This window comes from Colletotrichum tamarilloi (genome assembly GCF_030869305.1).
Source record: "Colletotrichum tamarilloi strain Tom-12 chromosome Unknown Scaffold_29.1, whole genome shotgun sequence".
Taxonomy (NCBI): Eukaryota; Fungi; Ascomycota; class Sordariomycetes; order Glomerellales; family Glomerellaceae; genus Colletotrichum; species Colletotrichum tamarilloi.
In genome coordinates this window covers 27,976-49,863 of record NW_026849412.1, presented here as the reverse complement: position 1 = coordinate 49,863, position 21,888 = coordinate 27,976, and the positions used below count along the sequence as shown (strand labels likewise).

The 21,888-nt window shown below is 52.9% G+C and overlaps 8 protein-coding genes across 8 annotated transcripts; 6 read left to right on the top strand and 2 right to left on the bottom strand.

Annotated features, from left to right (window-relative positions):
• Positions 1-209: 209 nt before the first annotated feature.
• Positions 210-2,178, top strand: CTAM01_08341 (cytochrome P450 52A11; the record flags this gene model as incomplete). Its single annotated transcript, XM_060524361.1, has 5 exons — positions 210-399; positions 455-672; positions 774-960; positions 1,019-2,034; positions 2,104-2,178. 5 exons carry the CDS (start codon positions 210-212, stop codon positions 2,176-2,178), a joined length of 1,686 nt encoding a protein of 561 aa, XP_060380874.1.
• A 564-nt stretch (positions 2,179-2,742) lies between these two features.
• On the top strand, positions 2,743-6,132 carry CTAM01_08340 (vacuolar membrane protein; the record flags this gene model as incomplete). Its single annotated transcript, XM_060524360.1, has 6 exons — positions 2,743-2,913; positions 2,982-3,233; positions 3,289-3,408; positions 3,467-4,354; positions 4,407-4,742; positions 4,792-6,132. 6 exons carry the CDS (start codon positions 2,743-2,745, stop codon positions 6,130-6,132), a joined length of 3,108 nt encoding a protein of 1,035 aa, XP_060380873.1.
• A 1,565-nt stretch (positions 6,133-7,697) lies between these two features.
• On the bottom strand, positions 7,698-11,542 carry CTAM01_08339 (uncharacterized protein; the record flags this gene model as incomplete). Its single annotated transcript, XM_060524359.1, has 3 exons — positions 7,698-8,160; positions 8,233-11,244; positions 11,445-11,542. 3 exons carry the CDS (start codon positions 11,540-11,542, stop codon positions 7,698-7,700), a joined length of 3,573 nt encoding a protein of 1,190 aa, XP_060380872.1.
• Positions 11,543-13,198: 1,656 nt separating this feature from the next.
• CTAM01_08338 (uncharacterized protein) lies at positions 13,199-13,924 on the top strand (the record flags this gene model as incomplete). The annotated part of the gene is made up of 2 exons (XM_060524358.1): positions 13,199-13,573; positions 13,712-13,924. Coding segments are annotated over 2 exons (588 nt in total), but the record flags the coding sequence as incomplete, so codon positions are not given.
• A 590-nt stretch (positions 13,925-14,514) lies between these two features.
• CTAM01_08337 (uncharacterized protein) lies at positions 14,515-15,177 on the top strand (the record flags this gene model as incomplete). The annotated part of the gene is made up of 1 exon (XM_060524357.1): positions 14,515-15,177. One exon carries the CDS (start codon positions 14,515-14,517, stop codon positions 15,175-15,177), a length of 663 nt encoding a protein of 220 aa, XP_060380870.1.
• A 1,321-nt stretch (positions 15,178-16,498) lies between these two features.
• Positions 16,499-16,834, top strand: CTAM01_08336 (uncharacterized protein; the record flags this gene model as incomplete). Its single annotated transcript, XM_060524356.1, has 1 exon — positions 16,499-16,834. One exon carries the CDS (start codon positions 16,499-16,501, stop codon positions 16,832-16,834), a length of 336 nt encoding a protein of 111 aa, XP_060380869.1.
• A 110-nt stretch (positions 16,835-16,944) lies between these two features.
• On the bottom strand, positions 16,945-17,229 carry CTAM01_08335 (uncharacterized protein; the record flags this gene model as incomplete). The annotated part of the gene is made up of 1 exon (XM_060524355.1): positions 16,945-17,229. One exon carries the CDS (start codon positions 17,227-17,229, stop codon positions 16,945-16,947), a length of 285 nt encoding a protein of 94 aa, XP_060380868.1.
• Positions 17,230-20,179: 2,950 nt separating this feature from the next.
• Positions 20,180-20,785, top strand: CTAM01_08334 (uncharacterized protein; the record flags this gene model as incomplete). Its single annotated transcript, XM_060524354.1, has 1 exon — positions 20,180-20,785. The coding sequence occupies one exon, from the start codon at positions 20,180-20,182 to the stop codon at positions 20,783-20,785; it is 606 nt and encodes a 201-aa protein (XP_060380867.1).
• Positions 20,786-21,888: the final 1,103 nt, after the last annotated feature.

Sequence of the window (21,888 nt, the reverse complement as noted above, 5' to 3'; positions counted from 1 at the left end):
GGTTCCAGACTGAAAGGGTGGACTGGTCATCCATGCTCCTGCTGAAACGGAATCTACACATCCGATGCAGGCTGGTATGGGAACCACCACTCTTTATATCCATGACCATACCCAGTTGCCAGCTTTCAGCTACCTTTGAGGGCCTGCATCCGAACTTGCTTTGAATTTCTGGCAGAGCTTTGCTTGGGAGTCGAGAGTGGTATCTCATCATGTTAAGTCCTTTGTCAGTGGCGCTTTTGGCGCTACCGGCGCTTCTCTTGTACCTGTACTCTGCCCTCAGCTATCGCCGGCTGAAGCAATACGCCAACTTTCCTCAGCTGAAGCCTTCAATAGTATGGGGTCACCTCAAGGCCATAAACGAACACCACGTGAAGCGCAATGAGAAGGACTCTCAACTCGGTCCGTATTAGCGACGGGAGGTATGTGGTGCTGTGGGCTAATCTCAGTTTCGCAGATCCCACCATGGGAGATATGCTCGAGGAGATCGGTAACCCTCCCATCATGCTTCTAGACCTTCGTCCAGTCAGCCGGCCCCTACTGGTCATCCGAAGCCATGAGATCGCGGAGCAGGTATCAAGACAATCAAAGATGTGGCCCTACAGCGCACCGAAGTCCGACACCATGATGTATCTCACACCGCTGCTGGGCGAGAAGTCAATCGTAATGTCTCAAGTAAGAAGTTCCTTCGCATGTTTCACGTTTGTTCTCTTTTTACAGAATATGGACGCGAAAACATCCGTCAGAATATGATTTAATGTGGACTCTTCTCGCAGGGCTCCGGATGGAAAGATATGAGAAAGCATTTCAACCCTGGCTTCGCTCCCCAGCACCTCATGAGTCTGATGCCAGTAATTTTGGAAAAGACTCAGACCTTCCTCGCCAAACTCGACGAACTCGTCAGGACGGGTGAAGAGTTTGAGCTGGAGCCTTTGTGCACTAATCTTACTTTCGATATCATTGGTAAGTCTCATCAAGTTTCTGTAGTCAGAGCAGCATTTCACTAAAAATTGACACATAGGTGCCGTGACGATGGATGTTGATCTTAACGCACAGCTTCCCGAGGACCAACAAATAGAGTTCATTAAGGGTTACAAGGAGTTTTTAACCTCATACAGGGAGGGCAGTGGTATACTGAAGTGGTGGGAGAACCCACAGCTGGGCAGGAAACGAAGGCGACTTGCCAAGTCTTGCAACGTCTTCCTCGAGGATGTCATTCGTCGCAAATTCAACGATGTGAAGCAGGACAAGGGGTCATCGAGCCGGAGTATTCTGGCTCTCAGCTTGAAAGACACACAGGTCTTGACACAGGATATCATCGACGGGACGAAGGATCAACTCAAAACCTTCATGTTCGCAGGGCACGACACCACCAGCATCCTCCTCCAATGGGCCTTTTACGAGTTATCAAGGACGCCTCGGGCAATGAAGAGCCTTCGGACTGAGCTAGAGAGTCTCTTCGGCCAGGACTTGAGCCCCGAAGTCGTCCGGGAAGCTCTACTCGCCAGGGGTGAGGAGATCACCCAGAAGATGACCTATACCTCGGCAGTCATTAAGGAGATTCTGCGCCTATACCCACCAGCTGGGACCGCGCGCCTTTGCCCTCCGGGCGCGAACTTTCACTTGCAGTTACCAGACAACAGCAGCCTCTGCGTTGATGGGATGGTTCTGTACAACTGTGCCACTCTCATCCAGCGAGACCCTGACGTCTATGGAAGCACCAAAGACGATTTTGTACCCGAGCGATGGCTCGGGAATACGGACACGTCAATGGCGACGAATGACGACGAGAAGATGGGCATTGGCAAAGCTGGCGAGAACGAGATTCCTGCCGCCGCATGGAGACCTTTTGAGAGGGGTCCTAGGAACTGCATCGGACAGGAGCTTGCCAACATCGAGGCCAGGGTGATTTTGGCTAGTGTTGTGGGCAAGTATGTCTTTGAAAAGGTCGGTCTAGGGGAGGCTACGCTGGACGAGAAGGATCGTCCCATCATCAACGAAAAGGGGCAATACAGGTCCAATACACAGCTTTACAACGTAAGCCCTCCATTAGGATAAGTCCATTAGGAGAATCACGCAAGAGCACGCCTCACTAACTTGTCGCAGACGAGACAAATTACTGCCCGGCCGGTTGACAATATGAGGGTCCGAGTGAAGCACCAGGCCCTAACAGGAGCCTGAGATATTACGGAACCGTCGATAAGGTACAGAAATAGCTTGTTTTTCGTGTAAGCAGACACTGTCGGTCAAATACAGACTATCGAGGGGTCAACTTGGTGCCAATCTGATGTTTTGCCAATGCCAAAACTACACACATCCAGTAGTTCAAGTTTGTTTGGTTGAAGAATTTTCGTAAACTATGTCGCGTTTCCTCAACTTATGATTTGAGCTTCCAAGCGCCAGGCACCTCATCTTGATTTACAGAGCGTTGAATGGTCTACTATTTGACATTGAATTTGGATTACAAAATGGCGCTGAATCTCACTCATGACGCAACATGAAATTGATTCATTTGAGCACTTCAGAGTGGAAATCAACTTGAAACTCTAAGCTTAGGTTTATGATGCGAAATCCCACTCAAGATATCTGACATGCTACATTGACATGAGCAAGACCTGATTAATGGCAGGGTTAGAAAGAAGTGTGGCTGGTGCATGCAAGAACGGCTTATTTTCTGTGGCGCATGGCATAAGTAGTTAGGAAGCTTTGGTCCAGTAGGTTTGGGTTGCCACAGGCGGGTGGGTCATGCTCGGAGACCAGCGGCAGCGACAGCGACAGCTACCAAAGCTCCCCACAGCAGCGTCATTGGAGCGCGAGGCACCGACGTCAATCAACAACCGCCGTTGCGCTCACGCTTGTCGACCTTGCCTTTCTCTCAACTTGCTGTCGCTAGGAGATGTAGCCATGGCCTTTCAGGTTCGTTTGCAAATCCCCCCTCAATGTGCTCTCTGCGACCCGACGTCCGCTAACCACCTGCACTGAAGTGGAAGGCATTCGACTTCTTCGACGTCAGCCAGGTCCGGCTCGCCGATGAGGAGACCCGAGTCTTCTTCGAGAGCAACGAGATCGCTAGTGTTTGCTCCGGTTCCGACAGTCTATTCCTCGGTAGCTACGATGGATACGTTCGAATTGTCGGTTCGAGTTGGAAGGTGGTGAAGAGCTTCCAGGCTCACGAGCTCGGGACGATCACACACATGCGCCAGATCGAGGGGACAAGCCTGCTTGTTACTGTAGCTGTAGGTGGACGCAACAATCGTGAGATGACGAGAATGGAAACTGACATCTGAGCAGGAAGACCTCAGCAGCGAGCCGGTGTTGAAGATCTGGGCTCTGGATAAGCTAGTGAAGAAGACCAATATGCCGACTTGTTTAAGCACTTTGCAGATCAACAATGGCAGGAAGCAATTTCCGGTAAGGGAGGACTCGAGCGCATAGTTCCAAAGCATCAACTAATCACTTTCTCATCCAGATCTCGGCTATCGATGTTCTCGACAACCTTACCCAAGTAGCAGTCGGCTTCGCGAACGGCACGGTGACCCTGATCCGAGGCGACTTGATCAACGACCTGGGGGCGAAGCAAAGGACGGTGCACGACTCAGAAGAACCTATCACAGGCGTGGAGCTCATGACGGATTCCCAGGATGTCACGACCCTATTCATCTCAACAACAGCCCGAATTCTGAAGCTTGGGATTTCGAGAAGGGGCCATAGCTCCCCGCCCAAGACTGTGGAAGACATGGGATGTCACGTTGACTGTATGACGGTTGACAAGAAGACAGGAGACGTGGTAGTCGCCCGAGAGGATGCCATCTACACCTACACCTTGGAAGGCAGAGGAGCGCCGCGTGCGTACGAATCGCCGAAAAGACTAGTTTCGATCTACCAGGATTACGTTGCACTGGTATGCCCACCATCGGCTTCCTCCACCGACAAAGGCAACGACACTATGCGTCGACGCTTTGGAGGTGGAGGTGGAGCAGCGGATGCGCTCTTCAACGCATCAACGTTCATTCTTCTCGAGCCAGACCTTAGAGTGCTCAGCCACACACAATCTCTGATCTCGCCATTCAAAGCCATCTTCCAAATCTGGGGTGATCTGTTCGTTCTCACACAAGATGGCAAGGTAAACCGATACCATGAAAAGTCACTGCAACAGCGCCTCGAAATGCTGTACCAGCGCAACATGTACCCCTTGGCTATTGAACTGGCACAAAAGTCACGGCTGGATGCGACACAGCAGAGCGGCATCTTCCGACGCTTTGGCGACCATCTGTATCAAAAAGCTGATTACGACGGTGCCATGGTCCAATACATCAAGGCGATCGATACTACTGAACCATCACAGGTCATCAGAAAGGTAAGCTTCCACATCCAGAAGAAATAGAGCGCAGAAAGACTAATAATCATAGTTCCTCGATACACAAAGGATACACAACCTGATACAGTATCTTGAGCAGCTACATGAGCATCGCAAGGCAACGTCTGACCACACAACATTACTTTTGAACTGCTATGCGAAGCTCAAAGATATCGACAAGTTGGAGGCATTTATCAAATCACCCGGTGATTTAAAGTTTGACCTCGAGACTGCAATCACTATGTGTAGGCAAGGAGGCTACTACGAACAAGCTGCATATCTTGCCAAGAAGCACGGCGAAATCGAACTGGTCGTGGACATCCTGATAGAAGACTCCAAATTGTACAACGAGGCTCTCGATTTTATATGGCATCAAGACCCGGAAGTGGTGAGTTCCATACTTCTCCAGTATTTGAACAATTCTGATATTTCATTAGGCATTCCCTTGCCTCAAGAAGTATGCCAGAGTTCTCATCGAGAACTGTCCAAAGGATGCGACCACAGTCTTCGTGGACTACTACACTGGCAAGTACCGTCCGAGGCTACACTTTGTACCGATCGAGGACAACGGAGAGGCTGTTGTAGCCGGCGGCATGGTGGCCGGTGCAGCAAGTGCCGTCCAGAACCTTTCCAACTTTTTACCTCTGCCATACATGAACACATCTTCTCTCCAAAGCCCATCCACACCGGGCAATGGAACAGCCATCAACGGCGATGCTCAGATCATCTTGAATCCCGACGACATTCCTGCGCCGAAATACACCCCACCGCCTCCAAGGACTGCTTTCTCATCCTTCATCGACCATCCAGACGAGTTCATTGTTTTCCTGGAGGCATGCCTAGAAGACACAGGTCTTAAGGAAAGCGACAGGACAGATTTGTACACCACACTCTTTGAGATGTACCTACACAAGTCAAATGAGAAGAAAGGGGAGCAGCATCGAGAAGAGTGGGAGAACAAGGCGAAGAAGCTCATCGAAGGAGAAGACATTCCGATGGAGAGTTCCAATGTCCTGTTGCTTTCGCACCTTTCTGACTTCAAGGACGGCACAACCTTGGTCAAGGAGCAATCCGGTTTACTCTTTGACATTTTCCGATCGTACACCTCAGCCAAAGATACCCGCGGAGCCATCAAAGCCCTTCGAAAGTATGGCCCCGAAGAACCGCAACTATACCCTGCAGCCCTGGCATACCTGACTTCCGACCCCCGAATTCTCCGGGAAGCCGGATCAGAAGAGCTTTCTGCCGTCCTCAACAAAATCGACAAGGACGGCCTCATGGCGCCGTTGCAGGTCATCCAGACGCTGGTCGGCCAGTCCGGCTCCTCAGGCGGCGTCGCGACAATGGGCATGATCAAGCCTTACCTCCACGAGACGATTGAGCGCGAGCGCAAGGAGATCGCCGCCAACCGGCGCCGCATCTCGGCCTTCCGCAGCGAGACAGAACAGAAGCGGGCCGAGCTCGCCGACCTCGGCTCCAAGCCGGCCGTGTTCCAGTCGACGCGCTGCGCCGTCTGCACGGCACCCCTCGACCTGCCCGCTGTGCACTTCCTCTGCAAGCACAGCTTCCACCAGCGGTGCCTCCGCACCGAGGGCGAGTGTCCGCAGTGCGCCAACGATAACGCGACGATCCGCGCGCTGCGCAAGACGCAGATTGAGACGGCGGGGAAGCATGAGCTGTTCAAGGCCGAGTTGGAGCGCAGCGAGGATCGGTTCGCGACGGTGGCGGAGTGGTTTGGTCGCGGCGTCATGGGGGCGCCTAATGCTGACACTGCGTAGGTGGGCCTTCCCTTTCCAAGGATTGGGCTGCTATGGAAGGAGGTTTGCTCGGGGTTTGAAGGGAAGGCGTGTTTCTTATTGTGGACTTGAGGGGACTGACTACTCGCGGTTCATCTCAAGTTGGTTGTCTTGGGGAGTTAGGCCAGGCTGTGGTGGTGGTGGGGTGTTGGTGGAGAGGGAGCGATGAGCACATTGAGGAAAAGAAGATCGAACTACTCTGTTTGTATCGCGTAATTACTGTCATCTTCATAAGGTCGTGCCCTTTCCCTATGGGGTAGACTCGCTAGTCACAAATACCAGAGTCCCCATTAGTTTGAAGGATTTTGACGCGGGTTGTTTGTTTAGTGACGTGGATTGCAGTAGTATGAGTGGCAATTTGGAAGCCACTGTGAGGTAGTCTGCCAGGTAGAGAGCATTTTGATGGTCTGGGTTTTGGCCACCCACGACAAGATTCTTGTCATGCTGGTTTTTACTACAACTCGTTCTGATTCTCGGGTAACGGTGAATGCCGCCACAATCAAGTATTCCCATATGGACTGCCTCAACTACCGATGACATTTCGACGCAGCTCGTCAGGAACAAGGATAACTAGGCGCAAACGAACACATAAAAAGAGATCACAGGGACAGTCTCCAAATCAGAGCACTCATCTTTTTACAACGTGAGGAAATGGAGAAAATGTGTTCATCGCTTCTATTCATTCATAGACGAATCTTCCCATCACTTCTCTTTTGCTATCTGTGGTCGGATTTGGGTTGTGTACATGCAAGATTTCCTCCACAAAAAAAGGCGCGGAGAAATAAGAAGCGCTGTTCCGTCTGGGCGATAGACCCGGTCCCAGATGATCAACCTCCCGCCTCCGCTATTACAAACACAACCTCCTCCCGAAACCTCGCTGCCGATGCTAGATAAAGAAAAAAGTGTTCAAACTTCATGGGATGTGGAAATGATGAACAGGCATGACTATAGACCCCTATCCAAGTCGGACTTGCCCCGTTGCCCTCAACTTTCACTGAAGACAAATGAAAAGCATAGAGGAAGAGTCTAATCGCCGATGCATCCTCCTCTGTCCCATAACCCAAAAGCCTCCCCTGATGGCAGATTTCCCCCAACCTGCCTCCCTTCGTAGTCCCTCCGTCATTTCTCCTCCATTCGTAGCCGCATGTCGTCGTCCGAGTCTGCTCTGATAATGCATCCGCCAACCACAGTGGCACGTGAAAGAGAGAAAAGCGTCAAAGCAAAAGACTGCCACCATTGCAATTCTTCTCTATATGGAAAGGAAGCGCGCTCGAATCGAAACTGGCAGCAGAAATGCGCCAGCAGGAGATGTGCAATCTGATTGCATGCTGTTCTTGAGATATGCTTTAAGCAAGAAAATGGATTGTGTTCAAGGAGTTGAACACGCGGGCGGAAAACTCAAAAAGTCCACCGATTGTGTATGAATGTTGTGCCAAAAAAGACCATCCCGAATCCATTGTACAGGTTGAAAAATGTATGAGTCGAGTTGGGTGCTTATAGTTATGAGCGCGAGCTAGGCAGGTAGTCGCGTGCCAAGCACGTTAAAGTCAGTCGGCGCAGGTGATGACCTCTTCGCCAATGGCAACTTTCTTGGCTGTCTCTGTACTAGCAATGCTCGCATTTGTGTCACGTCGCCTTGCCCCGAAAGGTATTCGTTCGACGTGAGTATTGGTTGTAGATTTCTTCTTGGTCTTCGCCATCAAAAGACCCTCATCACTATCACTATCGTCATCATCGTCCTCTTGTGGACGCATATCGGGACTGTGGTGGATGAGAGGCGGGCTTCTGTAGACTGGGCTGCGTGTGATGCGAAGCGGGATCGGGCCGGCATTAAATGACGCATTGTGTGTCTCGAATCGTCCTTGTTGCTCGAATTGTTCCAATGGAAATCCGGCCATGGGCTCCTTAAGGTATGCTGGAGGTGTCAGGGAATCTGTCGTTTCGAGTAAACCAGGCTTGTTGATAACAGCAGGCTCCACGGGCTCAGCATCGGATACCGAGCTGGCACCGCTGAGAAGAGCGGGAAGCGACGGATCAGATTGGAAGGCAAGCATCTACTCTTTCGTGTGGTGGTTGACAGACGAGACGGGACTGGCTATTTCGCTGGGATTCGTAATAGGAGAAGCCAGGCCACCGATGGATGTCGAGCGGGAGGACTTTTCAGTCTCCATCGTGTCCTCACGAGATGGAGGTGGCGGCGTGCCAAATCGCTCGTCATCGGGCGAGAGAGGGCAAGGTACTTCGGTTGGATCGATCACGGCAATGTCTGACCTGACGTCGTCCGGAGCTTGTTGAATAAGACTTTCTGCGATTTGCTTGCGCTGCATCTCGCTTTTTGCGCGGGCGAACGACTCAGGAGTTGACGTATTGTATGTGCGCGGTGGTGGCGTTCTTGCCTCCGGTATATCCCGCACACTTTCGATCCTATGTGCTGTCTGCGGTCTCTCCTCTAGGTCGGCCGTGAGGCGCTGAGTCTCGTAGATGTTTGAGTCCGATTGTGGCTGGCCATGCTGGTAGCCGGTGACAGACCGAGACGAAAAGAACAGTGGTGAAGCTAAGGCGCTGGTGGCCTGCTTCGCCTTACCCAAGTCCACCGATCGCATAGCTCGAGGCTTGCCAGGAAGGCTAGGCATCCTATGAAGGGTACCAGGTACACTCGCCGTGGTGACGCTCACTTGTGCAGGGGCGCGCTTATCTTGGTCTCTGAACACGCCACGCTCTGCTGAGCGTGCACGGAGAGCTTCCTCTGTCAAGGCGTCGTATCCACGTGTTTGTCGCATTTCCTTAGACGGATCGTCCAGTGTGGAGTCACCGGAAAAAGGTGTAGGAGGTTGTGTCCTGACCTCGGGTAATCCAGCTGTAAGCGTCAAAAAGCTATTGCCATTCGATGGGCTTTGCGAGTATCTCTGGAAAGGCTTGTAAAATGACGCTGTCCCAGGAATTGTTGACTGATCTGAAGGCGATGCCGTGCCACTGTTCGTCCTCGAGTCGCTGTAGCTGTTCTGAATGGCATGTAAAAGGGCAGCTCCTTGGCCCTTGACGGGTTGAGCGATAGCCGTAGCGAGAGGGTCGTAGGGAGACTCATAGGGAGAGACTGTCTCGCTGTGGACAAGAGGATGGTCGGAGCCGCCAAAAGCAAAGTCTTTGACGTTGGAAAAATAGTCTTCGCTCTTGAGACTCTTTCTGCGTGCTTCTCTCGAGTGTGGCGTGGGCGGTACATTGAACATGCTGTCTCCAGCCGAGCTGGCAGCACTGCTGGCAGCTCTCCGCCTTGACCGGCTATCGCTTCGATCCCCTAAAGGGTGCATCAACTTCCCAACTGCTTTTTTCACGGTAGATCGTGCGCGTTCCAAGAAGGCAATAGGCACGACAGCGCGGGCCGCCTCCTTGTCGTTAACCTGGACTCGCCTGCCCGAAGTCTTGGCTGGGTCAGTCTCAGCCAACCACGCTTCCACATCTGGAATTCCTTTCGCAACCCAGGCATGGGTCTTGATATCCTTCAGACGAATTCGCTTGTCCGGGTTTTTAGTAAACATGTTTCGCAGAAGGTCCTGCAAAATGGGGTCGATGTTCTCGTAGGCAAGTTCGTTGTCGTCCCTGTAGGGAGGTCCGTTATGCCGCTTAAAGAGAGATTCAGAGTTAGGAGGGGTAGAAGGATCCACTGCCCTGAGGCGTTTTTGGGGAATGAAGACATCCTCAGTGGCAATTTTTCGAAACATCTGCCACTCATCTTCGGCCTGGAAAGGAATACGTCCGTAGATGAGGCAGTAGAGGGTTACGCCAAGTGACCAAATATCGATCATTTCGGAAATTTTCGGTTGTTCCATGCGGTCCGCGTCGGTGTAGCACAGTTCAGGTGCAAAGAATGCCGGGGTGCCAACTGTCTTGGCCAGCTCAAGATCATCGTCGAAATCTTGTGCTTCAGATTCTGAGACCGTCTCATCGTCGGCCTCGCCTTCTCGGATAGGACGGCCAAAGTACGAAACACCGAAGTCGGAGATCTTGACGCGGTGATCTTTGGTCCACAGTAGATTAGCAGGCTTGATATCCCTGTGTACGACACCTTGGTAATGCAGGTACTCCAGGCCTAAGACAGTGTCTCGGAAAGTCGTTCTTGCCTGGTCGATGGTAAAGCAAGGAACGTAGGAAAAGTCTTCAGCGAAAGGGTCGTGCATCCGAGTGTTCCAGTCGACCGAGGACATGTGCGAAATGATGGAATCGGCCATGCTGGGTGAACGACCTCGAAAGGCCGCGTCTTCCATGTAAGCGCCATACATAGTGCCATCGAGTGCGGTAGCTGAGCCTGGGTTGCTGGTCTGTAGCGGGCCTGGCGTCTCGATGTCCTCAGTGTCGTCGATGGCTTCCTGGTCAAAAACGGTGTCGCGAATTGACTTCACAGACTGAGACCGCGATGGCGCTCGAGATGTAGCCCGGGATGCCTGCAGCGAATTGGGTTGTGATCCTTCGCCTCCGAAAAAGTCCAATGCTCCTAGATCGTCCCTTGAGGGGACGCGGGATTGCGATCCGCAACTCGCGTCGTCAGAAATACCGTGCTCGATACTCCAAAACTCATGGGTGTTCATGTTGGCTCGAGACATCTTTTCCCGCTTTTGCTCCCGGATCTTGTACCTCTCCTCCATTATCTTTTCGTAATGCTCCTCCTCTGGGGTCAGCGGCTGACCTCTGCTTTCTCTCTCGATGCGACGACGCTCGTGGTGGCAGATGTGCGGTAATCCCTTTTTTCTCCAGACAACCTCGCCTAGCTCCACGTGTTCGAGAATCAGGTAGATCTTTTTCAATTCCGGATCGTCGATAATCTCCAGCAGCGAGACGACGTTGGGATGCCTCATCTTCTTGAGGATGGCGATCTCTCTCATCGTCTTTTCCTGCGGGGACATGGCCATGACCTTGCCGAGTCGTCGTCTCTTAGAGTACCGTGGAATGATCTTGATAGCCACATTTTCGCCCGTCTCGAGATTTCGGGCAAGTTTGACCTTTCCGTGCACACCTCTGCCAATTTCTTCGATGACTTCATACTGGTTGATGAGCTTGCGGCCGGTAATGCTGTCGGAGTCAATCAAGGCTTTATGTGTCCTGGTCACCAATATGGTTAGCTTATCAAATAGTCATCCCCTTGTCGCGGGGCCTGCGGCTGGCCCCCGCTGTCAATTACGTAGTCACGATACCGCCTCACTGATAGAGAGCCGTCGATGTCGATTCACACAAAGGCTTTATTTGAAGGAAGGCGCGGCCACAACATAGTATAGCAAAGAGGAAAAAAAAGCTGTACTTACTCTCTGACTTTGTGGTTCTGGAGCGGGTGAAGGTAGGGACTGCTGGTCTCGACGTTCGGAGTGTTTGAGTCGGACGAGGCATGGATCGGAAAGTTCATTTTCGGACGCGGGTTTGAGGGACTGAAAAGTCCCGGAGAGGTCATTGGCGTGCTAGCGGAAGACCTCAAGGGTAGGGCATTGGAAGTGGGCGGCACAAGGGCCAGCAGATGAGGGTTGTGAGAGTTCCTCTGATGAGGAAGAGGCTGTTGTGGGTCCATAGTATTCGTGAAAGCGCTCAGGTTCGACTGGTCGTGAAAGTCCCAGTCGGCGACTCGACATAATGAGGGGCGTGGGAGAACGAAGAACGGGGCTCGCACGGCGGCCGAGGAAAAGGATCGCAACGACGGTTCGGGCTTTAGATTGCCATCATGATAGGAACGGTTCGATTGCGTAGTGTAGGTGTAGATTTGGGTTGGGTGACTGGGAATGAGGTCGAGGAAGGATGTCTGGGTCGTAACGAGCCTGCAGTGACAGAGCGAAGGTTTGGACGAGAAGTTGGATCGTTGTAGTGCGAGGGAGGAGGTTGGTTCGCAGATTTCGTTGTCGGGAAGTCGAAATAGTCGTCGGAAGAGTCGCTAGCAGAAAGGCAAAGTGCTGAGGCAAGACGCAGGCGGGACGCAAGATGAAGTAGGTATTGTGAGGCGATGTGAAGTCAAAAAGTGTTGGATGGACAGAGGGTCGAGAGACAAGACGGAAGAAGTTCGAAAGGTTGGCAAGGTCAGGTACTTCCGGGGGGTGGACGGGACTAAAAGACGAGGGGAGGAACAAGACGAGGGATCTCAGTCTTTTTTTGGTGTGGTGGGTGTGGGTGGGTGTGGATTTGAAAAGCCAAGCAAGGCAAAGCCAGGCAAGGTTGGGAGTGAGGGGAGGCAATAGTGCACAGTACGAGAGTACCTAGCGCGCGAGCCAGAAAACCGCGGAGTGTGAGGTCGGGATGTGTGAGTAAGTGAGTAATAGTGTATGTATGAATGGTACCCCTAGTAGGTATGTGTGATTTGATGGGTGTGCCGTGTGTGAGAGTGAGTGAGAGGGAGAGGGTGAGAAAGAGAATACAAGAGTGAGAGAGGGGGGAGCCTGGGGTTGGGATCGGGATTCTGACTGTGTGAGAGTGGAGTGTTCCCGCTGCCGGTGCTTGCTGGTTGGTGTTGCGTTGGTGACTGAATGGGGTTATTGGTGATAATGAGGGTGTGTGGGCGAGCGAATTGGGAAATGGACGGAGACCAAGAGGTTTGGTTTCTCTCTGTTCTTTCCCTTATTTTTCTTCTACTTTTTTCATTGGGGAGAGGGAAGGAAGTAGTGGTAGGTGCCGCAAAGAGTGGGACATTCACACACCTCGCGTCCAGCAGCGCCTTTGGTTTCGGGTCGCTGTGGATGGTGGAGAGCGGATGGAAGGCACGACTGATTCCCAGACAAATTGACGCTGGACGACACTTTCTGCTGTTGCTTGCTTGCTGCTGCTGCTGCTGCCGTCGCTCCTGCTCTTTCTCAATCATGTTCTACCCCGTGTGCATTTGCAAGAGTCACCCTGTGTGGGTGTGTGCGTTTGTGATAGAGATGATTGGAAGGGGGGCCGGAACCTGGAAATGCTAGGAAGGAGAGCGGCGGCGGCGGCGGGCAAGGAGGAGCAACCGGGTCTGGTATTCCTGGGAAGGCGAAATAGCGACAGGACACAACGCAAGGAAAAGACAAGACAGGCCGCAGGCCATGCTGCGTAGGCGCGGCGCCCGCAGTGGAGTCCATCCAATGTTGGACTGGAGCTGGGAATTGTTCTCCTACGAGACTCGAGTAACGAAAGTAACGAGAGAGCCCGAGGCGCTACGGCTGCTCAGACCGGGCTCGCTCTTTCCTCCCGTCTGCTTCCTTTCCTTCTTTCCGTCTTCTTCCTAAAGTGCCCTCGCTCTCACGCCTTTGCGATTCGAGAGATCCATCCTCGCTCGCTATTAGCCTCGCGCTTTTGCACAGGCCACCGTGCAGCATTAAGACGGGATGGCGGGAGGAAGAGGGATGCTGCGAAAAAGAAGAGGGCCGGGAAGGAGGGGCGCCTGCACCTTGCGACCCAAGGTACCGTGCACAGAGGGCCAGAAGACACGGTATGCGCGTCTGTGCCTTTGGGCGCGGCCAACATCCTCCTGATTGGTCCCGATTGCAGACGAGGACCTTATCTCGAGTGGGTCCACTGCATTGGGACTGGCGTGAAGCTGGGGTGATGCTGGTGGGTATCCGCACAGGTCACCGCCTGGAATTCCCCGTCTTTTGGCACAGCTTGCTGCAGAGATAAGGAGCATCCGCACCTGGTCGCACAACGAGGCGCAAGCACGGCCCAAGGCACGTTCGAAGCCATGATCCTGCAGTATGTACCTACTTGCTTGTATTACCCTCAGATACGTCCTCACTGCCGCACATTTGACGTCCAGATATCCTCAACACTTACAGAGCATTAGGTACTGCCATATTGCACGTGCTGCGTATCAATTCATTGCCAAGGTTATTGCCCGAGTTCTCAAAGCAACATCGTACCGAAACGGTACATCTGGATACTGTGGTACGACATGGCCGGAGGGCCTGCGTACAGCGCGCGCAGCTCACTTTTGCATCCCAGTAACACCTCACAGTGACCCAACAGAGCAACCTCACCCTGCAGGCGCCATGCAGCAAAGGCTACGACGGATACGCATCACAAAGCACTGGGCTCTCTCTCATCTCGTCCCATCATCACGAGCAACCAAACGTCGTTAGCAGCTTACACCATCTCAGAGCCTCGTGGCTTCTCGTCTAGGCCCTCCCATAGGCGGCCTGGCCGTCGTCGCTGCCAAGTAGTGTACGCCTCAGCCATCGATCTGAAGTTCAGCTACGATGACATGCCATTATCTTCAAAGTCTAGGGCAGTTGGCCGAAAACTGACAGGTCGAGGCATGTCAGCTAGCCCAGCTCAATGGGGACGTGCAATGCAGAGCCAGCAAAGGGTGTGACAGCCACCTACGATTGACACAAACCCATCCACAGCCCGTGTTTCGACTCGTCCATCTTTTCTATGGCGTCCACTCGAAAGTATGGCTGCAGCAGCCCTTGGGTTGGGTTCCCAGCACCTATCCGTCTGCGACGTTATGCTGCACTCTACTTGCCGACATCGAACTCCGTCGAATCTGCCCTAGGAGTGTTTCGATTCTATTCTCTGTTACCCTCCTCCACCATGCTCGTTTCTTGCAGTTCCTTGCCTCACCCTCACAGTAGCAATCAGTCAGTTTCTATGGAATCACTCCCTCGAATCTCGATGACGGATCGTTCTGTACAGAATCAAGAAAATCCCATACAGTCCAAGACTCCAGTCAGGTACAAATGGATCCTCCTACGACCCAGTAGCCGCACATGCCTCGCACCACGTCGCCTGCTCCATCTAATTGACCTCCTGCATGCTTGCATAGTTATGGATACCGTGCCCCAGTTCGGAGCGGTGTTCCTTGCAAGAAGGAGACAACTCGCACACCTGAGAAGTGAGAACAGGTTGTGTGCTGTCTTGGCCAAGCCAGGAGAGGCAGCGAGCTGTTGGCATTGGCAAAACCGCACTTTACTATGTAAAAGCCAAAAGGCATGGCGAGCACAGGGGTCCAAGACAGATGGATGTGCGTGCATTGGCAAGGATGGCCGATATTTGGCCCGTGCTGCGGCTGCGAATTCAAGATTCGAAAAGCAGTAAGGGTCAGACAAAGTTTTGGTGGCAGTCCTTGGCTTGGCTGCTTGGGGGCTTGAAAAGACAGAATCGCTATAGGAATAGATAAATAAAAATAAAAATAAAAAAGCTCGAAAGAAGAGAAGCGAAGAGCCAAATCCTCACCATTCCGACAAAGATACGTACCGAATCAGTTTCTGAGGGCCAGAGCGGGGACAACGGGACCACGACCGGAGCGGGGGCAGGGCCAGATGGAAGCAAGAGTGCAAGACTGCAGGAGCAAGGGCAAGGGCAGCAGCTACGGAGAAAGGGAACGAGGGACTTCCGACCAGGTACATTGCCTTATCGCGCCATGATCTGCATCTCGTCATTGGCCCGCTGGAGCCTCTCACCTTTTTTCGCGACATGCGCCGACGACAAGGCACGTACCGATTTCTCCCCGCCGTTGACCTTAGGTTCCTTGGGCAGTGGAAGGTAAGGTAGGTACGAAGCACAGCAAAGCAATCTCTAAGCTCTTGCCGTTTGCTACAAATACAGATACGTACTGCGACACACCACCGGCACCACAGCCCTGAGCATCCGGGAGAAAAATAACGACAAAAGAAAAAAGAAAGAGTCCAACGACTCCTTATCCTCACCTCACCTCACCTCAACTCACCAGTCAACGAGGTGTGTTGGTCCGCGGAAGACAGTACAAGCCATTCCCAACTGCAAAATCCTTCGGCATCAAAAGGTTGGGACACACTCCAACGACGCCTTTGGCTAAAGTGCCTCGCGAGGAATGCACCCATGCAAGACATGTTCCGCTACGCAGTGACACACGCGTGATGCAGATGTCATCGACAAGAAGAGTCAACTCAGTCAAGTCTCCGACCTGCGGCAAAGCCTGCAAGACAAGCACGAAGATGATGCCCAAGACTGCACGACACCAAGACATCCAAATGCCATCGCTGCCAGTGCTGCAGTGACTGCACTAATTCGAACAAAGGAACTAGGTACCCATCGACCTTCGCTACGTCTCCTCGCGTGCTGTGCGTGTCTCGCGCCTCTTCTTCCACTTGTCTTTCCCCGAATCTTTACGAATGCCTCATTACACTATCCAGGTAATTGACTGCCTAGGTACTCTACCAATACCTATCTTTTCATCCGACTCTTCAACCCGGCGGCCAGCATGTTTATGACTAACACGGCACACATTGGGGGACAAATCCCACCTCTTCGGTCCCAATCATTCAACAATTTCTAGTTGGCCGATGCAAGCACACTGGACCAGCGGCCCAACCCGAACGGAGCCTGATCCGTCTTCGGGCAGTTGGCATGTCTTTGTCATTGCCCGCTGCCGTTGTCAATGTCACTATTCGGTGGCAACAGCCTGGACTCCGATCCAGATTTCAGACTCCAGACCTCAGCTACCTTGCATGCTTCCTCGACGTTAGGCATTTCCCTGGTCCGATGTCTCCCTAGCTCCCGGGTTTGTCGCCTATTTTCACAGGCGGCCCTCGATCCCCGTTCAGCAAGCCCAACTCCCGCCGTGCCGCCCTACCAACAAACGTGCGTTTCCACAACCGACCGATCTTCTCCACCTACATCAATGATCACGGTTCTCCACATACATAGTGCTTTCGACCATCCATTATGTGCGTTGAACAATCTACACAGTACGGAGTACGGGCAGGTGTTCTAGCGGCGGCCGGCGGCGGCGGTGGCTATCCACTTGTTCGCTGCGTAGCAGCCGAAGAGCCGGCTGCGTAGTTATGACGAGACATGCTACAGCCTACAGCCACAAACTGCTGGTCATGGAGAGCATGGCTTGATCTTGTTAGAGACGGCGCGGAGAGACCATCGACCATCCGGCAGATGAGAATCTAAATTTCTTGACGTTCTCCTTCCAGGGCTGTCGCGCCCGCAAACCTGACGTTTCCTCAGATCACCCTGCCGCATACAAAGAACCCGCGCATGGAGGTGGCTCATCCCGTCTTTCTTTGACAAGGCCCGACACCGACGGGCGGAAACAAGACCTTCATAAGACCACGAACAGACGAGTATGAGCAGCGAACATAGGCACTCTTTCTTCGGCATTGGTCAAAACCCAGCATCTGGAACTGGCTTCTCCAGTCACCTCTGAACAACTGCAGGGTCAGCTCCGCAACCAGAACTCACACGCATGCAAGTGTCATTCTCCTGGCTCACTGTGCGACATGGCCATTGGATGCAAGACGCCCTCTGCAGCGCTCATTTGTCGCCTAGTTTCGGAGCTGCATCTCTCCTGTCTCTGCATGATTCCTTCTTGGACGCCACGAACGAGACCCTAATGCGACAACCGCATCATCCTGGAATTGACTTGGACGGCAGAAATGCGACTGCCCGGCAGTCCAGCAGCATAGTCGCAAAAGCGATCTGATCGTCTAATTTATGTACATATCGAACTGTTCTTAGGGGGGGCATCCGGCCATCGGGGAGCATTCGGTGACAGCAAATACATCGACGGGGGCGTCCAACCACATCCCCGACTGTAGTAAATCATCAACACAGCTGTCCACGACGCGGTCGAGGCTTGGCATTGGCTTGACAAGACGCTGATACCGTACAATGGCCTGATGTCCTGCAAAATTTCTGCTCTCAAGCTCGGGAACCACGTTTCATTGGATACATAAATTTCTCTGGGCACATTGTCACTTGCCATTTGGTCGCTGGTTTCGGCCGTGGAACGAGCAACATGAGGCACTCGTTGTCAGTCGAAGGGATGCTCACCTCGGCAAGCAATCTTCGCCGTTGGTGTTTTAGACTGTTCAGCCTTCTACCGCCGTCAATCATCGCTCTGTAGTCTCGGGTCATCAAATGATAACTAACAACACGACATCTGGCGATCGAGGCAATGGCTACGATAATACGCTTTCCTCCGTGAGCATGGATATGGGGCTAGCTTTCTTCGCACTCCAGATGCCAGCCACTCAGAGTCGAGGAAACTACCAATCGATCGATCAGGGGCGGCGCTCGCACCAGGCGCAAGTGAAGCAGGATAGACCCTGGCTCAGCCATCGACGAACGACTCGAGTTTTGCTTCGTCGCCGGTATTGTCGCTGCCGTTGATTTCATTGAGTTTGCTCGACTCCGTCGCTTTTGTTCCGCGGAAGAACAGCTCCTCTATTGCAACCCGGCTTGCATCTGCTCCCGAACTCAGCCCTCGGAATACTCCAGATCAAGCATGATCGTCAACTCGGCGGTCTTGGAACTACCCTTATCCATGCAGCAAGCGATGCTGGCATCGAGGTACCATCGTCAATGTCGGAGCGGGATATGTGTGGAGTCGCTGATGGAGACTCCATCGCCGTCAATTATCTCGGGTAGAGATGCGGCGCGGACGATACTTCCCAATCATCCAAGTTCTCTCACCTGTCCAGGCTACCCCTGGTCACGGCTATTCTGCTGGTTTCGTCGAGGCCTAACGGTCTCCACTCGCTGCGCAGCTTGCATCATTGTCATCATTCGCAATCTCAAGGACGAAAACGACTGTGCACGACGCTTTACTACTAGGAGCGAACATAGAGGCGGGACCAGAAGCTCGAAGAATCTTGAACATTCAGAGACAAACCGCCGAATATCACGAGTTCACTACAGGTTGCCAGGTGTTCCTTCGTACACCTTCAGTGTCGAAAGAAGCGCAACATTACCCACTCATCCGCTATACCACGTCCTACTAGAAGATCCCTCAATGCCAGAGACTCCACAGAGCGTTGCTGTGTCAGAGTGACCGATTAAACAGTTGTCATAACCATCGCATTTGAACGGGCGACCAAGACACGCGACAAGCGCTCGAAAGACCGCAAGACAAAATCACTCCTTGCCCCAAATTGCAGCGGTCCAGTTGCCCACCATCCAGACAATGGCCTGAACGACAGAGGTGATGAGAGTGCAGGAACCGCAAGCCTGGATTGTGAACGGCACTAGCTTAATCAACGATACCACTGGAGTTGCCATGCGATTGGACAATGCGTTGACAACCAAAGAAAGCCGCCGAGCCAGCTCTGCTTCTTACGAGAAGCGATCGGACTTGAGGTCAGCTCGTTCCGTCAGGTTACCCGATCCGGATTAGCATCGCTGGCCGGCTGGCAATGTCAGTCTCGGGAAGAGACGGCACCACGGAAAGCCACATACCGCTGGCACAGTGGCACGTTAACGTCCAGTCTGCGGCGTGCGCAGTGTCTTTTCGGAATCAACGCTCGTAGAGATCGAAGGGGCCACGGCGCCCCGGGCCATGATCTCCAACAACCAGCCCGATGCCCATCAATCCTACTTGTATACTTGTGAGCTGGTTGTGGTCGAGACTCGAGACTAGATCGGCTCGATTCAATGGAAACCTCCGTCCATCGCATGCTCACAGTCAGGCATGAATTTCTCCGGGACCTCTTACCTTCCCTGTCTAGCGCTTCTGAGGTTTGGGCCTCTGCTCGAATGTATCGACGATCACTGATCATCCCTGGTCAACTCGGACACAGCACCGCAGCAGTGAGGTCCACTACGCCGAGAAAGATTTCAGCAAGTCGGCGTGGTTGGGTTCATGAATGAAGCTTCAAATGCAAACGATGAACGTAGAAACAAACAATTCGTACCTAATCGTTGCCGTATGTTCAATACCTCTAGTCCGGCACCCTGGGCAGATATGAGCTGTGAAGTTGCAGCATACACGGACCGACCCTTGTTATCAGTATCAGCCATTGAGGCACGCGGATCTCGTCTCTGACTGAGAATTTAACGATCCCGGGCCAGAAAATCGTTCCACGACATTCACACCTCGCTGACAGCCCAAACGCTCCCGGCTCGAGCGCCCTGCTCGTCTTAACCCAATCCAACAAAACAACGGTGACCACGCCGTAGGGCGGGTGTATGAACACTCTGTACTCAGAACTGGATCATGTATACGCAGTAAGTTCGTCAAGACCAGCCATGGGTAACTCCCAATGACCAGCTCTACTACCGGTCGGTGAAAGCCGTCCCCGCTGAGTTCAGCAATATGTGAGGTAAGGAATAGATGCATCGTAGGCCTCGAAGAATCTGGGCCGCCACGAACTCGGAACCACTATCCAAAAAGGAAAGAAGGGTCCAAATTCCAGAACGGTCCACGATGTGGTTCTCCCTCTCTACCGGGCAGAGCCTGTCAGAGCGGAATGAGATGGTACCTCCATTGTCGTTTCTCCATAGAAGGTTCACGAGACCCACTGAAACAAGTGAAGCTCACGATGCTTCGGCTTCCACACGCCTCCAGGGACGGCTGGGTGGTCTCACCGGTGAGCCTGCCTTCCCTGCAACGAACCCGAAAAAACGCCTACGTGGCAGGGGAGCAGGGGCTTGGGACCAATCATCAAACAAGTCTGAGGGGCAGAAAATTCTCACGATGGCTTCGCTTTGGCGTTCCCTTCCGATGCCCGGGGACAACCCCTCCTTGGCCACGGGGTGCAAATCTACTCCAAATAGCCCGGTCCAGACTAGGGCAGCCAGCCGCGAACTGCGGAGAAGAGGCCCAGAGGGAGACAAGGCCGCAAGGGCAAGGGCTGTGATTGTCGGCGGCTTATTCGTCAAGAAACCCCCCCCCCCCCCCCAATCGCTGGGCTGGTCCAGCTTTGCACAGGGTCCCTGATTCCGTTGACAAACGCGGGCATCTGCTGCTTGCGGCGTAGCTTGCAGCAAGACGAACTACGGATACATATGGCAGGCCGGAAGTGCATCGGCATCACCATCCATTTAATTACCCGACTGCTCGTCAGTCTGCAGATGAGAGCTCCGGACAACAACAAGTCCCAAAGGAGAGAGGTTGGGGAAAGATGGGGTTGGTGTCGTGTTGTTCGACTATGAAGCACCTGCGCAATCAGCTGCCCAAGCACGAGTCTGTCGTCGTCAACCTCTGCCACCCGAATAGCCCGAGTCTGAGTCGTGGCTTGTCTGTCTCGCACACAGACCAATGTCGGTATCTGCTGTCCGGGGTAATTTAGTATTGGGGTATTTTATTTTCTTCGTCCCGCCCTAAGCGACAGTGCTATTAATGCGCGGCCACGAGAAGGGAACGCGCGCATGTCGAGGAGCGACACCATGCATCATCCTATCTGCAAGTCTACGGGAGCTAAGACATCCAGACCAACAAAAGTCGTCCTCCATGATCCATCACAGCTCGCGTTCATACCCAAATAGAAGCAAGTACGGTAGGCACGCCTTTTTGGTTTCCCTTCTCTCGATAGAAATCGCCCCATACAACGTCAATCGCCTAGGATCCAAGAACGGCCGTTGGTGGTTTGTGTCGATCACCTCGATGCATGCTCGTCAGGTAGCCTCCCCCAAACGGCATGACGTTTCGGCGACGCTCATTTCTCTGTTGGAAATTCGACTTTTCTTCACGAGTTTTGAATGATTGGCATGACACCGCGAAATGGTCATTTTGTGAGCTAAACAGAAATCCTTCTGCGTCGCAATCCCCGACGGCTCGGTCACACCAAATTATATCTGTTGTCTTTCATCCCAACAGAGCACCCAGCAGAATATGACTGCTCATATCCGAAGGCTCTCTTGACCTCCGCCGTTTCAAAGAACACCGGCTGGCATCTCTCTGCGTACGGCGTTGCAGTCAATGGCACTATACCCCGTACCCTTTCTTCTTTTTGGACTTAATTTCTTGCTCATTGCCCCCTGCTTCCAGCCATCACACCTCGTGCGAGGTGGAACTTGAGGTCTAGCATGTGCCTCGTCATA